Consider the following 23,329-nt stretch of genomic DNA (forward strand, 5'->3'; position numbering starts at 1 on the left):
ACTACTCATCGATACTGTAATTGGTCATATTACATCTATCTTGCAACAATTAACAGAACAGCCACAGTATGCTATTGCAGTTTTGCAAGTTTTCAACAATATGACTTAGGCACACGATATTTTAAGAAGATATTTTAATAATGAACCTGCAACTGTAGTCTTTTTCAGGAGTAACGTAGCTTGTATTGCCAATAACAATTTATATAGTATATTGACCTGTTTGCAGTACTGCTACCACACAGTACTTACGTTTCCAAAGTGTCGCCTTCCCAGCTAACTGTCTTCTGCAGGTCTGCAATCAATGACCTATATGAAACCTTTTGCTTTTGCTTTCAGTTCTTTGCAGATATCATACAGGATGTGGTACGATATCATACAAACAGTGAGTCACGCTTCGTGTGGGGAATCTGCTTCAGGTTGTATGCTACAGCATCACGCAGTGGATTATACAATTATTCGCGATCACAGCACAGGCACTGTTAAGGATTTTAAGGTGAAGCAACCCTCCACCCCAAAAGGATAACATGTATTTATAATGATCTGTTCTGATCATGACTGTAGTCCAGTTCATTCCTTCCTATCATTTAGATTATTTTGAAGATCTGATAATTTGTTACATATGTTTGTAAACAGAATAAATGACAGTGTTGTAAATTGATGTTACTCAGTCTTGGCCTTATTTACTCTTTCCAGCTCGTCTTGAATTCCTGCGCACAAATGCTCGTAGAGACCTCTATTACAATCACAATTGCATTTCCTCACTGAAGCAACAGTGCCTAAACCAGTACCCAGAATTAGCCATTCTAACTTCCTGGCAACACAGGTGTATTTAAGTTGGTCGTCTTATTTCAGTTAAATGTCATCTGTCTGATGAAGATGAACTCAAAGAAATCAGATAGCCGCCATTTTCTGTAAAGCTGTTTTAATTTTTTACATGGCAGGGCACATGACAATTATCTCGACATTTGTCATCCTTTTTTTAAACCACATAATTTTATCACACAGTATCCCACGCTCTGAACAAGACTGAATTAAAAGAAATACAGGAAAACCTTTCCACTCCTGGGCATACAAAGAAGTACTCGTCTGCTCGTCTTTGCTTCCCTCTACTGGCCATCTCTTTGGCATGGACTGTGTGTCATGTGATCATACCGAGACACTGTTTGACCATCAGCCTAAACCTAATCACTCTTCAAAAGGAAAAATAAAGACCAATGACAAGATCTTATTGCACTGTAAATAAGATGTAAACAAACATTTCACTCAAATATTTTAACAATGTTTGACACTTTTTAAGAATTGTGAATTTTTAAGTGTCACTTCTGGTAATATCGAAACAGATCCAGAAATTCTTTCCCTTTTTTATCCACAGGTTTTCAGGGACACACAATGGACTCAAATTGGATATACAAACTAGATACCTCATGCAGCCATCTCCTAGTCACTGGTTTGGAGGTGCATATTTTTGTTTGGGGTCAGATACTGATCCTCTGGGGGTTCCTAGTGGGACCCAGTTTGCCTTACAAGAAACCCAATGGCAACAGCACCACAGATTTTAAGAGGAAAAATATGTATGCCCGTATGACATATTTTTAAATGCTTGATGCTACTTGGTAGATCCCTTTTTAGTTTTGGCTAAAAACATAGCCATGAAAAAAGAGATACAATAATAATCACACTGAAAGCGCCATGGAACAGTGTCATAGAAAGCAATGAGAACTGTGTTTGTTTGCAGTATCCCATTTTTTTCATCGCAATATTTTACCAAAGCAGTAAAGTGCTGGGATGTAATGTGCAAATCAACAGCAAAGGTAACTTCGTTTTCTAAACATCCTTGATCCTTTTGGACGATGATGAACAGCATCCCTCTCACTGCTACGCTTTGGAGCTTACCCTCCACTGCTGGCCACCATTGGAATAGCAGAGCTCAAGTGCTATTAAGTGGTACAGTAGAGGTCCTGTGTCTACACAGCCAGCTCTCAGTCAAATGTACTGAAACCACCAGCCATGTCATCTTAAACTGACCCTATGGCCTTCAACCTGAACCTCATCGACCCTTCAGATAAAGTAAAAGGTGCCGTTTACCTCCCGGTAACAGTATTTCAGGATGTGCTTGTAAAAAAAGCGCTTCACTCAAAGACTTTGACGATGTCGGACGTGGCTTTGTACTTGATCAGGTAGTAGGGGTAACACTGGCAGCTGTCGAACACCACAAAGACGGAGGGGTTGTGCGCCTGGTTCACGCAGGTGTCGTACAGCTCAAACCTGGGCTTCCTGGGGTGGAGGCGGGGCGGGCGGCAGTATTTGGTCTTTCCCACGCATGTCTTGCCCACCAGCACCTTGGCGAGGAACATGTGCTGGCAGCCCCCAGCACTGGCGGGTGCGTAGCTGTTCGAGTAGCTGGCGTCCCGCGCGAAGTAGCTGCCACGGCCGTACACCACCCCGTTCTTCCCGGACACCCGCGGGTCAAAGTTATTCATGCAGATCTCGTTGGCGGCGTCCTCCGTGGTCCCGTGGAACAGGTGTCGCTCCAGGGGCCCGCTCCAGTCCCCGCTCTGACTCTGCATGTGCTCCTTCTGCCTGAAACATTGAGCCAACGTCCCTGTTCAGCAGAGGGCTGATGCAGCGATGATGCAAAAAACACTGATAGGTCTCAAAAGACAAAGAATCTCTATGAGAAACAAGCAAACTTGGGTCACAGGAAAATACACAAGACTAAGCACTGAAGAGAGCAACAGGCAGGGCTTTATAAAGGACACAAAACACACAACTAGACTAACTACACATAACGGTTAACTAAATTAGACAAGGCACAGACAGGAAGGGGGACCCTCTGCAGGAAGACTGTGGAAGCAGCCGGCAACAGGACCTGAAAGGCAGTTACGAGGACAGCTTCCGGTTGTTGTGCGTGGAAGTCTCTGAAACCCTGACAAAGCCAGTTTACAGACAAACTATAAAGTGACATAAACTGCTTTTGAAGAATCTAAAATATAGTTTTGATTTATTTATAACACTTTTTAGTCACTGCATAATTCCATTTGTGTTGTTTCATAGTTTTGATGTATTTACTGCTATTCTAAAATGTTGAAAATAGTAAAAATAAAGAAAGAAAAGTGTGTCCAATCTTTTGGTTGGTACTGTATGTACTGTACTCTGCTTTTGAGATTCAGGTTCTCCCTCATTACCCCACCTTACCTTCGGTACTTGTCCCACTGGAACTCGTTCTGAACCTGCTGTATGCTGACGATCTCCATCTTTATCTCGGACATAGTGCTGTGGAACAGGCTGTGGATTTTTTGGTAGGCCTCTGTGCTGGGTGGAACCTCTAGCAGGCTGAAGCCCTGGCCTGAACTCAGGGTCCACACAGGGGGGTACCAGCTGCTGAACTCCTGCAGAGGGTCCACACTGACACTGGGAAGGACTTCACCAGCGGGCTGGGAGGCCTCACCTAATAGGACTGTTCTGTGGAGGAGGGAAAGATCACACAAGAAAGAAAAGAGAAGACATGTGAATCTATAAAGCAATTCTAATAGCCCCACAAACTGTAGTGTATACCTGTAAGAATGACTCCAGTGATTTCAAAAGAGAAGACAAGCTTGTTGTTTACACCATTATACAGAAAAATGACAAGGCAAAAATAAGAATACATAGAAAAGCACTAATGACAAGGCATGTGACAAGGCAATGACAAGGCATACTAGACTAGACTCCTATTTGAGCAGTTTGCTGTTAAACTGCTCTCAAAAATGATTTAACAGGCCCTTCAAATGATTTAAACAAGGAATACCAGCTTCTGCCATCAGGAAGGCGTTACAGATTTCTTGCATGCAGACTATACATATAAGCACTTATTTCTTCTTAATCCTAAGGTCGCATCAAGTCATACTGATATATACTGTTTATGTACAAGATATATTAAATGATTTTATCCTAATAATTTATATGCTCTACATTTGACTTGATATGTAACTAAATGCGTGCAATGTTTTTTTAACCCTTTTATCCCATGAGCCTAAACTAGACTGTCAGCTACAATTTTCACTCTGGTGACAGTGAAGCGCGTCTTATGTCTTGTGTCTTATGACATGGAGCACATAAATATTTCATACTTCAGGTGTGATTTGATGGAGAAGGGTGAGCGGAAGGTGGGTCGGCGTCGTACTCTGCGCTTGAACCCAGTGCTGAGGTTGGTCTGGATCAGGCTGATTAAGTCCAACTCATACTGCTGCTTCCCGATGAAGAAGCGGCATCTGGTATCCCCCGCCTCAATGGTGAACACCAGGTCCTGCAGCAGGAAAAGCGGTTAAGCTCTGTTATACTCCAACAGTCTTAAACATGAGGAAACCCAAGATAACCTAAGACAAACTGCAGAACAATTTATAAGTTAACACTAAACAAACCTTGGTAATCTTGATATCATCAGAGCAAAAGGGCCAGTTTTCATGTGTTTCTTACTTCTTTGTACTTTTCCCATTTGTAGTCATTCCACCAGTAGTAGCGCCACTTTGCATGGAAATGGGGGTTCATTGCTGCATTGCTGCTGTTGGAAAGTCTCCTGGCTTTGTCATACTTCCCCGAGTCTCCCACCGTCATGGTGTCAAAGTCGAGGGTGAACATCTCATCCCTGTGGGACACACGTCTTTGAATGAGGACTCACATTAACCTGATGGATACAGTAGCACATGCTGAGTTTTCGGAATTCACTGGGCATTCAACAAGAATTTACTGTAATATTAAAGTATCGTTGTTTGTAAGTGTAATCATGATTTCAAACACATAACATCAATCTCTGGCCTAAAACACAGTCTGGAGTATGTATGAATAGGCAGATGAAGGGAAAAAACCCACCCTTCCTGCAGCTTGACGGTGTCTTTGTCCTTGTCACAATACAGCCTCTCCAGCCTGACCTGGGCGGAATGGGAGGTGCTGACCCACTGGTAGGCGTCCTGGCGCCTCAGTTGCCAGTGGAAAGGGTAAGGTGTGTGGTGCTGCTCGCAGTCGAACCCGTTCTGACACTGGCCCAGGAGGAAGTAGTCGCAGATGCACACCTCCCCGGAGGGTCTGGTGTAGAAGCAGGCCTGCTGGACCCACTCGGCTCTGGGGCCCGGCTGGTACAGCAGGTCGGTGACAGCGTCCTGGGCGGAGAGGATTGGCTGGGGGGGAGGCTGAGGGTGGGCTGTGGTAAGGGGCTGGGTCAGGCTGAGAGTTTGAGGTTGGGATGCAGAGAGGGGCTGTGGACAGGGCAGAATAAATATAAGCGGATAGGGTGATCTCCAAGGCTGGGGTGGGAATGTATCCAGGGACAGTGGCTGAACAAAGGGTTGTGTCTGGCTCACAGGCAGGGACGAAGGCTGGACTGTAGTTAGCGCCAAGGACTGGGTTCCGGGTAGGGTTGTGGGCTGGGCTGCGGTTGGAGCCTTGGTCTGGGGGAGCGCCTTTGCTTTTGGGGAGGTGAGAGGAGTGATGCGGATGTTGATGCTGTAAGGAGTCAGGGTCCACTCCACCTCCACCTGAGCTGCACGCACACTCTCCCACACCGGCAGGCTGGTGTTGGCCCCGGAGGGAACCTGCAGCAGCAGGTCTGTGTCGCTTAACAGGCTGACCTGCCCGTGCCTGCAGGACCCCCCTGGGTCTGGGGAAGGTGGCTCAATCTTCCTCTTCTTCAGCGGCACCTCACTGGACGGCTCCGCCATTGCACTGGTCATCCAGGAAGGGAGAGAGCACAGAGAGAGGGTAAAATAGGACATACAGAGTAATCAGCCGAAACAGCCTTCTTGTGTAAATGAAGGCTTTCTTAGATATGGGTGGGTTTTCTTGGGTAAAGTGTAAGGGAATCCAGAATTAGTCACAGCGCAGCTGGCAAAGGTCACAAAAAAGTGTTAGGGGTTTATATTCTTTTCCCCCTTTTTCGTTTACAGACACCTCTTCTTTCTCATACAATCTTCATTTCTTTATTTATTTATGTTTATTGTCTGGAAGGAAAAGGCGACTGCATATTTACAGGTTTTCAGCTGGGAGGAAGTTCATTTGGGTTATGGATTTCGTAGGGCGGATTGCTTAAATTTTATTAAGGCTTGCAGCACTATGCGCTTCCCTGCTGTTAAGGTCCATATATTTCCAGTCCTGCTACCTGAGCCCAAGGCACTTTATGCTTGGTTTCAGGAAGATAGTTTGCACATACAAAGTTGCACGTAAATTGCGCATACAAATCAGCTTATAGGCAATTTAGCATAACTCTTCTCTATGTTTTTGAAGGTGCAGATATAGTGTGAAATAATACAATTATGAAACCACATATTTGTTGCACTTACGTAAAATTAGATTACATTAGTCTCCGATTACAGGAAGCCACATCCGTATTTTTTCCAGGCGAGATCGTACTACAGTCGCGAGTTTAAAAAAACCACTCGTCTATAAGTTCGATTACGTCAATAGTCAAATGAGCTCACAAACACTTCCTCCTTCTAACTTCTAACTCTAACTAAAAGTTTGTAGCTCTAGTATGTCACAGTATAACACTGTGACCACTTACAGTATAACAACCGTCAGAGACGTTTGATATGCTCAATCAGCAAAGGCGGGGAATCCCGCAAGTTATCTCTGAGCAAGTGTGACGCCCGAAGTAGAACTCCCCTAAAACACTGTCGATAAAACAACAGCATGAAAAGGCGTGCAAAAATATATACTTTACGATATGTGGTGCAAAGCATGCTGTTTAAGTACTCACTGATAGTGTAATATCACATATCACATGTAGCTTGCAACAATTAACAGAACAGCCACAACATGCTATAGCTGTTTTGCTAGTTATCAATAATATGACTTCGGCACAAGATATTTTAACAATGAACCTGTAGTTGTAGCTCTTTTCAGAAGTAACGTAGCTTGTATTGCCAATAACAATTTATATAGTATATTGACCTGTTTGCAGTACTGCTACCACACACTACTTACGTTTCCAACGTGTCGTCTTCCCAGCTCAATGTCTTCTGCAGTTTTGCAGTCAATGAACTATATGAAACCTTTTGCTTTTGCTTTCAGTTCTTTGCCAGATACCATACAAACAGTGTGTCACGCTCCATGCGGGGAATCAGGTTCTATGCTACAGCATCACCCAGTGGATTATACAACAATTCGCTATCACAGCACATAAGCAAAGGTAGTAAATTATGTAGCTGGCCAGATAGAGAGCACCTTGCTGGGAATTTAGCCATTCACCGGGAACCCCTTAGTCTTTACAGGAAGTGTCACTATCTCTTTACCTATCGCAGTCAGTTAGGACCTTGATTTAATGTTTCAGATCATAGGCAATATCTCCAGCAGCACTATGGCATTGGTCCCTTGGTTGGTCCACACAGAAGGCTGCCCCACCAACATCACCTTCATCCTCTGTAAGCTGGAGAGCAATACTGTACTGATTGCCTCTCTTACAAAAACAAGAGACAAAAGAAAAAGACGAGATAATAATATTATAAAATTAGGGAGAATACAGGGGTGTTGTTGATAATGTTTTCCTTTGAATAAACGTAGTAAAATAGACTTATTGAACTAAAAGGCTGATATAAGTGACCAACTAACATGTGCTGAGCAAAAATTCAGTAAAACTAAAAGCCATTAATACACACACATAAAAAAACCTTTCATTTTAGCAGTGCAAAATTTGTCCAACCAGGACAAGTATAACATATTTAATATATACACACTACCCTTACCTGTCATACATTTCTAAAATTATATTTTGCACCTTGCTATAAGTTAGTCTATCCTCTTCTCCATTGGAAAAGAGGGACAGAGAGAGAATTATAAAGTTTGTCTTCCAAGGCCCGACGCTCACCTGCAACACAGAACAGCCACTTGCACACACATTACACACTATTACGCAGACACTGAAAACATTAAAAGCACGCACACCACCATAATGAGTCAATACCATTTCACATGGAAATAAAATGGGAAGTGTATTAAGAGTGCTCACCATGTTTACCACTCTTGAACTGTATGAGCTGTGATGCTTGCTGTGTATCAGGTACCTTTCTGCCAGTTAGTGTATGAGTGGCAGAGAACTATGGTCTTTATAATGTATGATCTTTGAAAGTGAGAAACTCTTCTGATAGTCTCGTTCTCAGTCTTGCTTGCTCTCTTTCACTCTCTCTCACACATGCCAGCAGGATGAACACACAAGATATTTCATATATTTTATTACCCCTTGTGAGTCTAAAGTAGTGGTGATAAAATATATGAAAAGCACTTCTGCTATATTTTATCTTGTGTGTTCATTCTGCTAGTGTGTGTGTGTGAGAGAGAAAGAGCGAGAGCAAGACTCTCAATACCGAGAAAGTGATAATAGTTTAATCAGAAAAAACCATATACCTTTAACCCTTTACCAAGGAAAATATATTTTGTGCAAAACAGCATGTGAGGATACAAATGAAATTATTAGGCTTTTGAGTTTTTGTTATACCAGTTGTTATACCAGCAGGGTCTTTTAAGGTTGTGCTGATAAGTCAGCATGACTACTTTTTGATTAATGCCATTGTCAGAGACGCAAACATACAGATTTAATGCTGGAGAAACTTGGAGCTTGTCTTCATAAAGTGCTGCAGTCTTCTATTGGAGAGCTGTGTGGCTCAGGGGTGTTGAAGGGGACCTTTGCCCTGATGCCCCCAAAAAGGTATACCCTCTGTCCTGTCTCCATATTATACCATATATGATGGTCGTGCAAAACATTGCTTTCCCCGCTCTGAACATTGCTTTCTTCTTTGGGAAGTGGATTCTATATTCAAGGCCTATGAAAGGGATGGTCATGCCGTGCTTGCAGGAGTAGTGGCAAACTCTATAAGTGTTTTGTAGCTATATATTGTATTGTATATATATGTATTGTAGCCTGTCTCAAATTTGCGTAGTAGTCACTTGGGCTGTGCATTGTACTCTGTCCAGATTCTGCTGAATCATTGTTGCATCTAAAAGATGCTAGAGATGATGCAGGAAAAGAGGCCTCTGGTTCCCTGTGCTCTTGTTGATATGGTTACAATATAAGCCATACACATGACTATATCCTTGACTTTTTTTCAGACATTTTATTTGTTTATTTTGCTCATACCTTCAAATATTTCCACAACATGGATATGACATGATTGTAAGCAGGTCAGGCGCTTTTTACCTGACAAAAATTTCATCCACAAATGAATTGCAATTAACAGTATCAGCAGATGAACACAAATCTGAAGGAAAGTTTTTTTATCAGAGACATTTTTTTAAATTGAGTCCTGTTTTGCACAAGTAGTTCCCCATTATTGAAAAGCACTGTTTGTGACATGATGAGCACAATCACACTGTTGAGCTGTCAGGACACAGCAACACATTTATAATCAGACAGAAGGAGAGTGGAATGTTATAGAAGTTGGGAGTTACACAGACATGCAAGTCTGGTTTACACCTCCATTTGGGTCAAACCATGTGCAGTTGACAGGTGTTTTTTCAGAACAGCAATATACGTTGGCGTTTTGTATTTCTTTCAGACTATTGTAAATATTTTGTATGCTTGAATGTTTTTTGTCCATATGGAATATCTTACTATAAACAAGAGCCTTATACTCAGCTTTCTGCTTTAAGTCACGGAGTGGCCTTATGATATTGCTAGGCCTATTTGGGTCAGCACACTTTGATGTACACGGGCTGAAGCGAGTATAGACAATCAGACATCCGTAATTGGACTTAGTTGGGATTTTTGTGATAACTCGATATTCAGCGTGCTGTGTATAATTCCTATTATTATTGTACACGTGTTTGGGAATGGCTGCTACTACTCTATCACTCTGGAACACAGCCTCGTTCGCTAATGTCTTGCCGAGACCGTTGAGGGTTTTTAAGGTGGAATCGTCCATTTCTCCCGTATCACAGCGTTCTTCAGAGAGCTGGAGGGCAATACTGTACTGTTGGCCTCTGTCACAAAACCAAAAATTATTATTTCCAACACGGACATCACAGATTATTGTTGACTTTGAATACATATGTTCAAACAGACGTTAATTGGTCAGAAGTTTGGTGGCAGTAATTCCTATATGTTCTGGAAGATTAAACACAAAAAAGGAGATGGAAACTCACGCAGCCATTTTTTTCCCCCTTCTTGTTTCCTTGTTGTTTTCAATTCTTATCTGGTTGATCAAGGCGTTTTGGTCAAACCTGTAGAGACATCATTTTTGTACCAGTGTTTACCCATGACATGAGGATGTACAGTATCAATCAAAAGTTTGGACATACCTTTCTTTCTTTATTTTTACTTTTTTCCACATGCTAGAATAATAGTAAAACTATGAAAAAACACTAATGGGATTATGCAATAACCAAAAAAGTGTTAAACAAAACAAAGCAAAACTTTAGATTCTTCAAAATAGCCAAAATTTTAATTTATATATTATCTTAATCAGGTGTGTCCCAACATTTGACTGGTGCTGTATACAAACTATTTCTAAATATTATATATCCAAACTATATAAGGAATGTAACTGTATCGTAGTGATCAGATGAGAACTGATGAAAAGAGGAACAGGATGGGACTGCACAGATTAAATATTGGCAGCTACAGCATGGTTCTACTCCCAGAACAGTTAAATACAATCTGTGGAGATTTTTATAAATTTAACATTAAACCTAATCTACAAACAGTAGATTCTAAATCACTCTGGATTCTAGATTCAAAAATGCAGGCACATGGGTCAAAATATTTATTCCAGCACTGAGAGCTGATTTATCCTATAAATACAGATAAAAACTGAAACCCATGCAAATCAAAATTTTAGTTATTGGCAAAATCAACAGATGTACAAACATATCTCTGTTTGTTTACATGCTTGTACATTATATACTCATTATTGTAAAAGTAAAGTAAAATAAAATAAAACTGTTTAATGGCATTTGGCTATAAATTTTCAAAACAATTTTTTTACTTCTCAAATAATAAAAGTCAATTTTTTCTGCATCTATACATGTGTATATATTCCTTTGTTTTTACCATTAACTAAACCTTTAACGTTTATGTGAGCATACACCCTCACCGTTGGTACATGTTCTCAATAATCTTCGATAAGCTGTTTTCAGATAATTTACTCTCCCCTGTATGGCAAAAGAGGGAGAGGCAGAGAAGCAGAAGAGTTGCCTTCCAGAGCCCGATCCCCATCTGCAACACAGAACAGCCAGTGACACACAGTCACGTTACCCACTATCACTCAGACAGAGACAACACTGCATGTACATTGCCATAATGAGTCAATGTGATTTCAGATGGAGGTACCTCTCTCACTGTATATCATTGATCTCTAGTTGATATTTTTGGCATATGCCATTATGTACCTATAAACATGTATAATAACACTGCTGCTGCTGCTACTATTACTACTACTACTACTACTAATAATAATAATAATAATGATAACAAAACTCAGAGTGTATATAGTGCAGTAACTCACCGTGTTTGTCTCTGGAATTGTATGAGATTTGAATCTTGCTGTGTATAAGGTACCTGTCTGTCTGTTGGTGTCAGAGAGGCAGAGAGCTCCCGCCTTTGTAGCCCTGCTACTGAGAGGAGACACACCTTTTTTTTTTTTTTTCACCAGAGTTCATGGTCAATGATCACAGCCATCACCAAAAATTAACAGAAATTTACCAGAGCTTCCAATACTCAGTCCTCAGTTCTTTACATTCCTGTAACAGATTGTGTATTTGTGTCTGTATGCATACATGAAAAACTTAGCAGAATGCATTTTTGGCAGGATATTGACCATGAGTGGGAAATATTCTCTCTCTAACATCTCTTTCTCTCTCGTCGTATGTAGGAATATGCTGGTACAAAGAAATTATCAATGTATTATGCATGTGTAGACATTTATATTCATATACAACCAGCATCTCTGTGTGTTTTAGGCTAGTGTATGGACATGGAGTACGCTCTGTAACCTTATCTGGGTCAAGTAAAACCGAAACCATTCTGAATTCCCCTTCGATCTTGCATGTGGCAGAGGAACACAAAAACAAGCGCAAATGCTGGGAAACATCAATGTTTGACGAGTTTGCAAACAGTAGCTGGGCAATAATTAATTAATAAAGTCAACATTCAGCATTCCAGATGTAAAATGATAATGCAGACACAGATTTATATCCTTCTTGGATGTAACTGAGCTTGTCCCTTCTGGTCTCAGTACTCCAAAGTTTGCTTAAATCATTATGATCCTGCTTTGCAGGTGCCATCTTCCCAGGGTGAGTTAAGGTATTTTGAGGGTATTATCATATTTTTAAGTAAGATAAATTATATATTTTTGCTTATTTAAAGTATTATTACATTTCATATTGACTGAAGCAATGCTGGTTAAGTAACTTTTCACAAAGATACAATAACATCATCCCATATGGAAAGATGTTTGAGCCAAAGCCCTGTTCCTTACTCACTACAATGCGTATATATATCTATATATATATATATATATATATATATATATATATATATATATATGACTTCTATAGAATAAATTAAAAACAATAAAAACAAAAGGCTTACACTAATAATGAAGATAATCATGTGATCTGTCAAAAGACTATCGTGATGGAACTGAATGAAGCAGATCTGAATCAACAGTTTTTCACCAGTAAACATAATGTGGCTGCTTTCACAGCACCTGAGACATCCACATCAAAAGTAAATAGAACTAAAGATCACAGGTGCAATTTTAGGTCAGAAGGAGTCACTCCTTTGGCTGCTTAATGCTCTTGCAAGCAGAAAAGAAATATATAAAAACAATTAAATATTAAATGATTTTATTGAAATATATCATAAATTCAATACAAGATGACATACCTGAGGAAGACTTCTTAGATTAGTGTGAAATGACCAGCATTGACTTGTAAAGTGCCGAATAATTATTCCAAGTCATTTAATCCATCTGACTATATCAACAAGGCATTACAGCATAAGTCTGAGATGACAGTGGAATTAAATTTAGGAGTTAATGCTCGAGGTTAGAGCAGCACAGAAAAAAGGGTAAGAGTTCTCTAATCACAATTCACTGGTCTTACAGACAGCTCTACTGGCAGGAGCGTCAGAGGACACTCTTTGCAGCCAGCCCAGAAGTATGGGAACACCCTCTCAGTGAAGGTGTGCTTGAAGGTGTAGATGTGGGTGTGGTCGGTCGAGTCGGAGAAGGACACTCGGCCCCTCTCCCAGTCCAGCTTCACTCTGATCCTCCTCGGCTTTTTCTTCAGACTCAGGCGCGTCAGGGGCGACGTCCCGGCGAAGTACATCTTGTGATAAAAATACACGCACAGGTACCCGTTCTTCAGGACGGACGGAACCTTCTCCTTCCTCTGCACGGACTCCTTGGCCACGCCCAGCACCCAGGCTGTGTTGTCCCCGACCTCCACGTCCCACGAGTGCGACCCCGAGCTGACGCCCTCGGAGCCCAGGACGCCCGAGTCCGGGTCGAACCTCTCGGGGTTGTCGGGGAGCTGCTGCCTCTCCTCGCTGTCGATGACGCTGGTCAGGTCCTCGGACAGGACGAGCCAGGGTGCCGCGGTGTTGGGGTCCAGGGTCACAGGGACTGAGGAGGGACAGGGCGGCAGTCAAACAGTCAGTACTTTAACTTTTAGATAGCATGTCTGTCGGTCACTCAGTCATTCAGTTTACTGATAGTGAGTCTTATAATGAGTCAGTCATAACTTGAGAGGGTGTGTCAGAGTTTAACGTGATTGTGCTTAATGCTGTATGTAAGGTGAATGTGTGGGCAGCAGTAGCAGGTCTCATAACCGAAAGGTTACTGGTTTGATTCCCTGCTGGGGCACTGCTGTTGTACCCTTGGGCAGGGTATCAAACCCACAACTGCCTCAGTAAATATCCAGCTGTGTGAATGGATGACATGTAAAAAACTGTAACCTGACGCTTTTCTCGTCAGGTTACAGTTAGCGTCTCACGTTAGCATAGAGACTAGCGCCTGGGGATAGAGCCCTGCTGCGGGGGGAGAGCATGCACTACCTGTCTCAGAGCATGACATCAGGAGAACTCTTGAGACGAGTAAACACTAAGAACGACCATCTTCAACCTCTCACTGGCCCAGTCCGCAGTACCCACGTTTCAAAAGATCTGTTATTGTCCCTGTGCCCAAAAAGCCCTCCCCAACCAATTTAAATGACTACCGCCCTGTAGCCCTCACATCAGAAATAATGCAGTGCTTTGAGAGGATTATGAAGGACCACATCTGCTCCTTTCTGCCATGCACTCTGGACCCCTTCAGTTTGCCTATCGCCCCAACCGCTCCACTAATGATGCAGTCACTCACGTACTGCACACCGCCGTAACCCACCTCGACATCGGCAGAGGGAACTATGTTAGAATGCTGTTCATTGACTACAGTTCAGCTGTTATCATCACCCTGTATTCTAACTGGTATCTCAGTCATTTATCCTGCAGTGTGGTAGAATTCTGACCTAGCTGTCTATGTAGCTTTTACTCCTATCTACCTTCTTTCTTCTCTTTATAGTATATCCTCCTTAGTTATATTTGTTATAATATTTTTTTCCTATTGTGAGTTTTGCACATTTTTCTATTGTGAGTTTAATCTTCCTTAAGTTATTTCTTTAAATTATTTTTTTTTCTTTTTTTTTCTATTTTGAGTTTTGCACAGTCTGCCCTGCTGCCGGCCATTTCACTGCTTACTGTACATTGTACCTTGGCATGTGACAAATAAAACTTTGAACTTGAACTTGAACTGTAGTGCTGTTGCAATGGTGTGTGGACTGAAAGCTTGCATTAACATTACGGTCAGCTGTAACAATGTAAATATTACATAAACTTTGCAGTCAGCTGTACCGGTAACATCCTACACAGTCAGCTGTAACAATGTAAATATTACATAAACTTTGCAGTCAGCTGTACCGGTAACATCCTACACAGTCAGCTGTAACAATGTAAATATTACATAAACTTTGCAGTCAGCTGTACCGGTAACATCCTACTAGGCTGGCAAAGCAGTTGGTCAGTGAATATTAGCAGAGCTTTTCTGTGTATAGCTCTCTTTATAGCTCTAAACTGTTTATAGTTTAAAGGAATAGCGCCATCACAATTACTGTTAGCAAGCTTGCTCCGCTTCAATGTTATGTAGTCCCTTCCTGGAAATAAGATACTTTATTTGTTAAATGCCTCTTCGTAATACACATCTATTCTACTGCCTGCAGTAGTGGTTTCACATTCTCATAAAACATTATGGAAACGCAGTGTCACAGCATCGTATAATTGATAGCGCTGTGTCTCAAAATACACAGCCAGCAGCTGTCCTTCAGGTCATAAGGCCCTCTGCAGTTGGGGGTGACACGATAACAGCCGATTAATGCCCTTCTGCAGACAAGCCTCCAAAACAAGAACCAGCCTCAATCTACAAGAGACACCTTGTCAAGACACTCTCGTAAGGGAAAGGCATGCATAAGACGTCTGTGTGCAACATCTGCACAGGGAAGCTGTAACACCTGTGTGACACCTGTCTGGTGCTCCCCCCCGGGACTGAGCATCATTCACACTGCCTCCTCTTTCAAACCAACACTCTGTACTTACTGTACTCCACTATCCTCTGCATCTTCTCCCACACTTTGTACTTCAGGGAACCCAAGTATGAGGCCACATTGATCAGCATCCCAGAAGCCATCTCTGGACTCTGCAGCGGGCGTTCAGCGCTGGAACGGCACCCAAGGAGAAAGTTCCGTCAGTTAAGAATATTTAAAAATAGAGGGAAAAAAAATATACATGAAGAAAAACAGGAAGGAGTTGGCATACCTTTTCATCATGGTCTTGTACTTCTGAAAAACAAGGACCACAGGTAATTGTTTGCATTCAGCTTCTAAGCACACAATAAACACTTTAGGAAATGAGTCACTTTTTGCAAACTATATCACTACACATTAGTCAGGTGAATAGAAAGTAACAAATAAATCATAATCCATGAAAATACACTAGTCTAGGGTAGACATGATTGAGCGAGTGTGACAGACTGAAAATGACAGTGCCCTTACATGCAGTAATGATACGTCCTCCACGCCCATCTCCTCCTCTATGGCTCTGATGGTGTCGGAGAGGAAGGCCATGTTTCTCTCTATCGTCTCCATCTTCTCCATCAGCGCGTGGCTCTTCTCCTCCTCCTCGTCCTTCAGCGCAGCTATCCTGACCGCCTCCTCAACTCGGAGGAAGTGGTGAAGGATCTCAAACTCGTCCTTGATCCGTTTCTCGGTGTGCTGGACCTGGGTCTAACACAAGGCAGAACCCTTAGCGCTGTGTTTTAGATGTAGCCAATGTCTTACACTCACGACCTCTGCTGCTGCCAGCACCTTTATATGCGCCGCCGTCTTTTCGCAGGTCTGTCTAATTTTCTCAAAGGCCTCCCGCTTCCCCCGCAGGGTCTTCAGCGCAGACTGGAGCTCCACCTGGTCAGAAACAGCAGAAACTGGGCTAGACCAAATGACTCCTGATGGAACGACAAGGCCTGGCTAACACCAAAACGGGCGAAGCTATCAGGTGTCATAGACTTTCCGATTTCAGCTGAGCCTAGTCTTCTGAATGGGTTATACACTTAGGTGATTGACAGCACATGGTAGCGCCACCCATTACAGGGTTCATGAAGCCTCACCCTGCTATCAGTACATATAGTGCCCTCCATGTTGATTCAAACCCTTGATTAAACAGGAACAAAAATATGCTATAAAAAATGCATATTGATTCATACTGCATATGCATATACTTGATGCTTAAACATTTTTATATAGTTCGATTTTGCAAATACAGATTGTTCACACGTTTTATGCCAGAAAACATACACGTCACATTTATTCACAAATTCATATCTCAGCAAGCTCAGCAAAAACACATCTACACCAATATTTTGCATTCTGTACAGTGGAGGCTTCTGAATCTATGTACGGGCCTCCAAATGCTTCGAAAGGCTCTAAAGGTTGTTTCCCGAGGGTACAAAACAAGGGAAAACATAGAGGAGACTCACTAGTAGCATGTATTATCAGGGCCAAGGTCAGACGGCTCTCCAAAAATGCAAGGAAATTGTCACTGACCTTCATAAGTCGCGATATGGCAACAAAGCCGACAGCTGGAGATATCCAAAACAAACTGCCAGCTTCAATATACAAAGTGTCAAAAAGTGAAACTATGCAGGAAGCGTCTTGTCAGTGCCAGAAGAGGATTAACAAAATACTTCCACCAGTGGTATTAATAACCATGACAACCATATCCCTCATGTTTTCTGGAGCAAATTACCAACATAGTCATCCATTGTTTACATAATTCGCAAAAATGAAAAATGGACAGATATGGAAATAGCTGATGGAGAATTAGAAACACGGAATCAACCTGTAGGTGGAAATCCAACCAGGGAGCTTTGGAACTGAGTCTGAGGGACAGTGTGGATAAAATGTTTGTGAAATTTAGTAAGATCTCAAAGCTAAAACGGTACGCTACGGTGATAGAGACCGGAAGCCCGTGTGCTCTCACCTTACAGTCCATCACCGCCTCCGCCACCGGACAGCACTCGTGATGTTTATGTTTTCTCGAGGTGTGGCAGACGACGCATATGGGCTGCGCGTCCTCCAAGCAGAAGAGTTTGAGCTTCTCCCCGTGCAAACTGCACAGCTCTCCCGTCTCCGGCCCCGTCTCCTCCACCGCACGGGAGCTGCTCTCCTGGATGTAGGAGTCGCACAGGTTCTTCAGAGTCAGGCTGACGACCGGCTCCTCCGCGGTGGACTCGCACCTGCAGAGGGGACAGTCCCGACCGGCGCCCTTCTGGGTCCAGTACTGCTGCAGGCAGGACTTGCAGAAACTGTGGCTGCATTGAAGGACGACTGGATCGCGGAAGATATCGCAGCACACGGGGCAGGAGAGGTCCTCCTCGCGTAGTGAGAGCCTAGCTGCCATATTTTCTTGTAGAGAAAACTCCTAAGTGAGAATTGTGGGAAAGGTCAGGCGCAACACGGTTTGCGAAAACTACGCACGCAATAAACAGCCCTGGTTTGTTATCGTAGCAATGGCTTCTTACAGCCGTCAGACGTTGACTTTCTGCTTTGCCTGACAACTGATACGCACTACTCTTTACGTTAAAAAAGTGCAACTTAGTGCCTTTTCTCGTCTCACACTGCATCTATTAGCAGTTTCCTTCCCGGTTACTTTCTCCCATTCTTCATTTAGGAATAATTCCTTCAGTTGTCGCACTGACACGGCTATGACTACTTGTACACAACTCCACAACTCAGTTTCGCTTCCTGCTTCCTGTCACAGCTAGGCTAACTATGGGGTGGAGACGCTGTAAGGATCGCTTAACCCTTTAAGACCTGAAAAAGTGAAGTGAAACTTGTTTGTATATTCTGCTCGTCACAGGATGATCACAAGTCGAATGAGTACAAACTTGTCTTCAAAAAAGTGTGGTTAACCTCATTGTTCTGAAATTTACTTTGCTTTATTATAAACTATACCGAAACCACAGGAACTATTAGGCAAGGAGAGACTGGTTTCTGGAGAGTCACACTCTTGCAGGTTGAGAAATGTAATTCAGTATGTGTCCATCTAATTAACGACATCAAGAAATCAGATAGACAGGTTGAAGCGCAACGAACAGTATACCAACAGCCTTCGATATATAGGGCACACCACTTTCATTTCAGTTCAAATGCATCCATCTAGTGGTGACGATCCGAAACTGCAGCAACCAACAAACACAAATTACCCGGCTCTGGCACGGAAACGGAGAACATTTCAGAAATCTCAAGTGAACGCACTGAAATTGGTCCATTTGCTATAGGAGTGATTAAGGGCTGACCCTCTTCAGCCACAGCCAAGAACTGACCAAAGCAAAATGTTGAATATTATATAATTTTTTATTCGCTTACAGTTAGGTATACCATCAGTTATGATTTGGTTCACATGCTGTAAAAATGCCACACATTTCTGTCATACCTTTGAGCTACTCTGGTACACCATATTATGTGCTATATACTAAAATCAATCACTTGAAATTTGATATTTTCAAATATTTTTCATGGTACTTACTGAAAACAGTGCAGAATTTCAGACAGCTGAAGACAGACAACAGAAAAAAAATCAAATGTAGACTTCTTTAAACATATGCCGCAAAACAAAAATACCTTTAGAAATTTCAACCTCAGTTGCAAGCCATTCTGTTGGTTTTGCTTTGTGCAATGAAGGTGACTTGCATTTTTGCCATTTATATGAATTTATCTTAACAAACAAGATCACTGAAGCAAATTTGGAAATAACATTTCTATTTAATTGAACATGTTTCACTGACTATTGCACTGTCTGATTTATTTATGGTTAATCGCTTTAATGCTATGTCGGTGGGGAAAACCAACAAACATTTTGTGTACATATTTCATGACATTACATTCGACGACTCATTTCTGATTTCTCGTTCCCTTTCATGTGTGGCGTGCTCACCAGCAGAGGCATCTGCTCTTTTACCATCTGGAGATTTCACCGCAGGTTTAAGTGCACTTTTCTGTTGCACATTTATGGACACTTTCATTGGACAGATGCTCAGAGAGAAATCTTTACTGCTGTTTGAAAAGAGAGGGAACATGGTTTCGGTGAACTTGTCTCTAAAGCAGTAGATCTGAGTCTTGTCAACTGGGTCATAAAATGACACGGTTCCCTTGTCCCAATCCATCTGCACCCTTATCCTCTGGGGTCTCCTCTGCAAACGAAGCCGTTTGAGGGGCGAGGTCATAGCTTGGTACTCTCCATTGTAAAACCATATTGCACAGAGTTTCTGTCCAGGGCATACACTGATTGGTCCTTTCCGGTTGATGGACGCTCTGGCCACACCCAGAACCCAGTGTGGATTGTCCCCGACATCCACATCCCACCAGTGTTTCCCAGAGGAGAATCCCTCAGATCCCAGCACATAATTAGACACATCAAATCTCTCTGGGTTGTTAGGAAAAAAGCTCTTTTCAACACTGCATGTTAGGCTGGTCAGCTGCTCGGACAGGCTCTGGTTTGGGTGTGCAGTGTTAGGGTCCAGAGTCACAGGGCCTGTGTGGGAGAAAGAGAGAGAGAAGGAGGATGGGAGTAGAGATGATCAAAAAGGGCATCCTGGAGGAAATTTTCAGTTGCTTTAGTGAATATGTGAAAAAATGTATGATGTGTAAGTTGTCCTTATGCCTTGGCTGGGCAAATAACTAAATAACTAAATAAATGTATTTTTGACAAGAATCCAGTCGAATGTAATGCAATTTTCTCAGTCCTTCACAGTGCTCTGATAAACTTACAACGTGGCACAATCTCCTGCATCTTCTCCCAGACTCTGTACTTGAGGGATCCAACATGCCTGGCCACATCCACCAAAGGAGTGGAGATGTCAGAGGGCACTGGAGTGCACTGCAGTGTGTTCTGAGCCCTGAAAATGCACTTGGCTGTCAGTTTCAATCTCGATTTAGCATTAATAATGTAGAGGTAACGCAAACTTAACATGGACAGCACGTCAAACATACAGGTCAGCTGAAGATTACAAACCTTGTTACTGTGCTCTTGCAGTTCTGAAACAAAGACAAAGATATATTACTTAAAACTCTTTAAAAAATACACATAAATCATTCCTATCATGTTTATATGTGGTACAATATGTTTGTAGAGCCCCACGATTTTGATTGAACTCGAAAGTAATGTGAGAGGAGATGTCAGGCACTCCCACCTGCAGAAACAGAGTGTCCTCAGTTCTTAACTCCTGCTGTATGGCTCTGATTGTTTTTGTGAGCACTGATATCTTGTGTGCTATTTTCTTCACTTTCTTCTTCATTGTTGTACTCTTGAGTTGCCCTTCTTCCCTTACGGCGGTAATCCTTGCGGTCTCTTCTTCTTGCAGAAACTGATACAGAGCCTTAAATTCTCTCTTTATCTGCCTTTGTGTGTCCTCTGCCTGACGCTGAAATGCAAGCATTGAGATTTGTTTTTGTTTCACATGAATTTTTTTCTTTCTTCTTTGGATCATCTCCACCAGTTCTGACCATGGTATTTTCATCATTACAAAACATTCAGGACACGATCACAAAACTCTCCCTGAATGCTTCCCCCTTTCACCAACACTCATCCACGTTCTCTAACATAACAATAACTCTAATCACCCCCCTTCCCGGGCACATTGGAACTGAATATTACAGGGTAAACTCATTTGGAAGCAACACTACCTCAATGTACTCCACTGTTTGGTCACAGGCTCGCTTGACTTTGTTAAATTCTTCCAGCTTCTCCTGCAAAGTTGTCAGTGCAGTCCTGACTTCCTCCTAAAATGAAAATAATTACAATTTGTAAGTTTAAAATTCACACACACACACACACACACATACAGACACACACACACACACACAATACATACATGCATACATACATATGTACATGCATGTAGTTTTACCACAAAATGCAGACATGTCATGTATGGGTACATTGGGACTAACAAATACTTACACAGTATTAATATTTTATGAATAATTATGGGCCATTGATTTATTGGGCTATATGTGCCCTAAACAGACAAACCTTATATTCCTGGGCTGCCTCATCTGTAGGAATAAAATGGTGGCCAGTGTGTTTTCTTGAAGCTTGGCAGATCTCACACACGGGTACTTTATCGCTCAGGCAGAACAACTTCAGCTCCTGCCCATGCAACCTGCAAAGCGTTCCGAACCCCCCGACGCCTCCCGGGCCTCTCTCCTTTCGGATGGTGTCGCAGAGGTTCTTCAGGGCCAGGCTCAGGGGAGGGTTGACCATGGAGGATTTCCTCTTGCAGACGGGGCATTCTCGAGAGCCCTTCTCCTCCCAGCTCTGCTCCAGGCAGGACCTGCAGAAGCTGTGGCTACAGGACAGGACCCAAGACCCAGGACACAAGACAGGAGAGGTCCTGTTCCAGGAGGGATTACTTGTCCGCCATTTCTCCGCGCCATTATTGTGTGTTGGTGTGCCTTTACAACTGAAGGTCAAAGTCTGCTGTCTTCGCAAAATCGCAGCCCTGTTGATCTTAGTAATGAGCTCTGCTTCTTACTTTAATTTCACTCTACCCAGTTCACCGTAACAGAGATAAGTGAAGTACTTCCTGATGTCCGTATCTGTCTTATTGCCTCTGGTGTCTTTCAGTCTCGTACATTTTAAAGAATTTGTAATGTTTTTCTCAAGTCTCACCCAGTCCTCGGCTTCCTCAGCGGGTGTGGCTATGTTGATGATTGGAGTTTACTGCTGTTAGTCCAATAAAACAGTCTACACTCTATGCTCACTGATTACAGCACAGCCAAAGGTCAACTGTTCAGTTCCAGAAGAAAATTAAAAAAAAGAAAATGGCGGATCTTTTTTTTTTCTGATATTCTGCTCTGCTCTTCTGGTTTTCTATATCATAACTGAAGATTCCAAAAATCATACCCATTACATTAGAAAATTCATACAGAAATCATACAGCTCAAGTATACTATGGAAGGCTAAAACACAAGGAGGAACTAATGGTGGAGCAAAAAGGAACAATAATTGTGAAGTTTCTGTGGTGGGATTTGACCTCAGATTTCAGATTCTATACAATATATTTCAGATTAGGGTACATGAAAGCAATGATATAGTCCAAAAGCAGACTTTCATCAGTTTTCATGTTCGTCAATTTGTTATAAAGATCTTTGTTCTTTGTTTTTTTGCACACAGCCATTTTGTTTCTCTGCCTACCACAAACTGTTGTCCCAAAATAAAAAGAAATGGCTACAGTATGAAGATTCAACATCTCAGGAAATCCTTTTCTGTTTACTGCTAGAAGAACACACCTATCATATGATTAGTTTGATATTTGTTGGCCTGTGGACCTCCAGAGGTACACAGTGAGATTGAAAAGAAACAAAAACATAAGCTCTATACCCTTGTCACTAGCTTTCAGTTATTAAAAGTACAGGTAACACTGATTGCATAGTATTTGACCACTAACCCCAAACACCACACTTATTAACCAAAAAAATATAAGTATTTTATTTAATTACATTGTTTGAAGTACACAGCAGTGGCAGTTGCTTTGCATTTGTTTTATTACAGTAAGGAAAAGGCAATCATTAAAATGTTTATTTTTTAATATGGATTATGTATATGTACATATGGAACTTAAGTATGTCTTGAGGATATATGCTTCTATATTAAAGATGTATAAATCCCAAATGTATGTGAAAGTGTAGCTGTAATTATACGAATGTAAATTATACAAATCTAACTTTGCATAAGAAGTAATATAAACATAACAATGTACTGTAAATATAATGTAATAAT

The 23,329-nt window shown here is 42.0% G+C and overlaps 3 protein-coding genes and 1 long non-coding RNA gene across 5 annotated transcripts; all 4 read right to left on the reverse strand.

Moving 5' to 3' along the window:
• Positions 1–2,129: 2,129 nt before the first annotated feature.
• Positions 2,130–5,693, reverse strand: LOC118770715 (protein mono-ADP-ribosyltransferase TIPARP-like). The gene is made up of 6 exons (XM_036518481.1): positions 5,337–5,693; positions 4,849–5,231; positions 4,456–4,624; positions 4,110–4,285; positions 3,196–3,462; positions 2,130–2,580 (listed from the first exon to the last, which is right to left on the reverse strand). The coding sequence occupies exons 1-6, from the start codon at positions 5,691–5,693 to the stop codon at positions 2,130–2,132; spliced, it is 1,803 nt and encodes a 600-aa protein (XP_036374374.1).
• A 3,428-nt stretch (positions 5,694–9,121) lies between these two features.
• On the reverse strand, positions 9,122–11,541 carry LOC118770685. Its single transcript, XR_005004564.1, has 4 exons — positions 11,466–11,541; positions 11,055–11,176; positions 10,105–10,182; positions 9,122–9,942 (listed from the first exon to the last, which is right to left on the reverse strand). It is a non-coding gene; the product is annotated as an uncharacterized LOC118770685 (long non-coding RNA).
• Positions 11,542–12,877: 1,336 nt separating this feature from the next.
• LOC118770175 (tripartite motif-containing protein 35-like) lies at positions 12,878–18,270 on the reverse strand. 2 transcript variants are annotated; one of them, XM_036517689.1, is made up of 6 exons: positions 17,528–18,270; positions 16,357–16,452; positions 16,045–16,275; positions 15,809–15,828; positions 15,590–15,708; positions 12,878–13,586 (listed from the first exon to the last, which is right to left on the reverse strand). In XM_036517689.1, the coding sequence occupies exons 1-6, from the start codon at positions 17,945–17,947 to the stop codon at positions 13,042–13,044; spliced, it is 1,431 nt and encodes a 476-aa protein (XP_036373582.1). In that variant the 5' UTR covers positions 17,948–18,270; the 3' UTR covers positions 12,878–13,041. The 2 variants fall into 2 exon arrangements, with proteins under 2 accessions (XP_036373582.1, XP_036373581.1); XM_036517688.1 differs by having other exon boundaries at positions 15,809–15,831.
• A 435-nt stretch (positions 18,271–18,705) lies between these two features.
• Positions 18,706–21,971, reverse strand: LOC118770717 (tripartite motif-containing protein 35-like). Its single transcript, XM_036518482.1, has 5 exons — positions 21,961–21,971; positions 21,658–21,896; positions 20,317–20,415; positions 19,601–20,080; positions 18,706–18,725 (listed from the first exon to the last, which is right to left on the reverse strand). Exons 1-5 carry the CDS (start codon positions 21,969–21,971, stop codon positions 18,706–18,708), a joined length of 849 nt encoding a protein of 282 aa, XP_036374375.1.
• Positions 21,972–23,329: the final 1,358 nt, after the last annotated feature.

Source organism: Megalops cyprinoides, chromosome 23, assembly GCF_013368585.1.
Source record: "Megalops cyprinoides isolate fMegCyp1 chromosome 23, fMegCyp1.pri, whole genome shotgun sequence".
Taxonomy (NCBI): Eukaryota; Metazoa; Chordata; class Actinopteri; order Elopiformes; family Megalopidae; genus Megalops; species Megalops cyprinoides.

Coding starts and splice junctions, on each gene's coding strand:
- LOC118770717 (XM_036518482.1), bottom strand. Junction 20,081..20,316: donor GCAGGAGATTGTGCCACGTT/GTAAGTTTATCA, acceptor TCTCCCACACAG/GCCCTGTGACTCTGGACCCT. Junction 18,726..19,600: donor CCCTCTCTTTTCAAACAGCA/GTAAAGATTTCT, acceptor TGGTTGCTGCAG/TTTCGGATCGTCACCACTAG.
- LOC118770715 (XM_036518481.1), bottom strand. CDS start 5,693: ATGGCGGAGCCGTCCAGTGAGGTGCCGCTGAAGAAGAGGAAGATTGAG. Junction 4,625..4,848: donor ACCGTCAAGCTGCAGGAAGG/GTGGGTTTTTTC, acceptor TGTGTCCCACAG/GGATGAGATGTTCACCCTCG. Junction 3,463..4,109: donor TCCATCAAATCACACCTGAA/GTATGAAATATT, acceptor CCTCCTCCACAG/AACAGTCCTATTAGGTGAGG.
- LOC118770175 (XM_036517688.1), bottom strand. CDS start 17,947: ATGGCAGCTAGGCTCTCACTACGCGAGGAGGACCTCTCCTGCCCCGTG. Junction 16,276..16,356: donor AGACGGCGGCGCATATAAAG/GTGCTGGCAGCA, acceptor GCCTTGTGTTAG/ACCCAGGTCCAGCACACCGA. Junction 13,587..15,589: donor GCAGAGGATAGTGGAGTACA/GTAAGTACAGAG, acceptor GTCCCTCCTCAG/TCCCTGTGACCCTGGACCCC.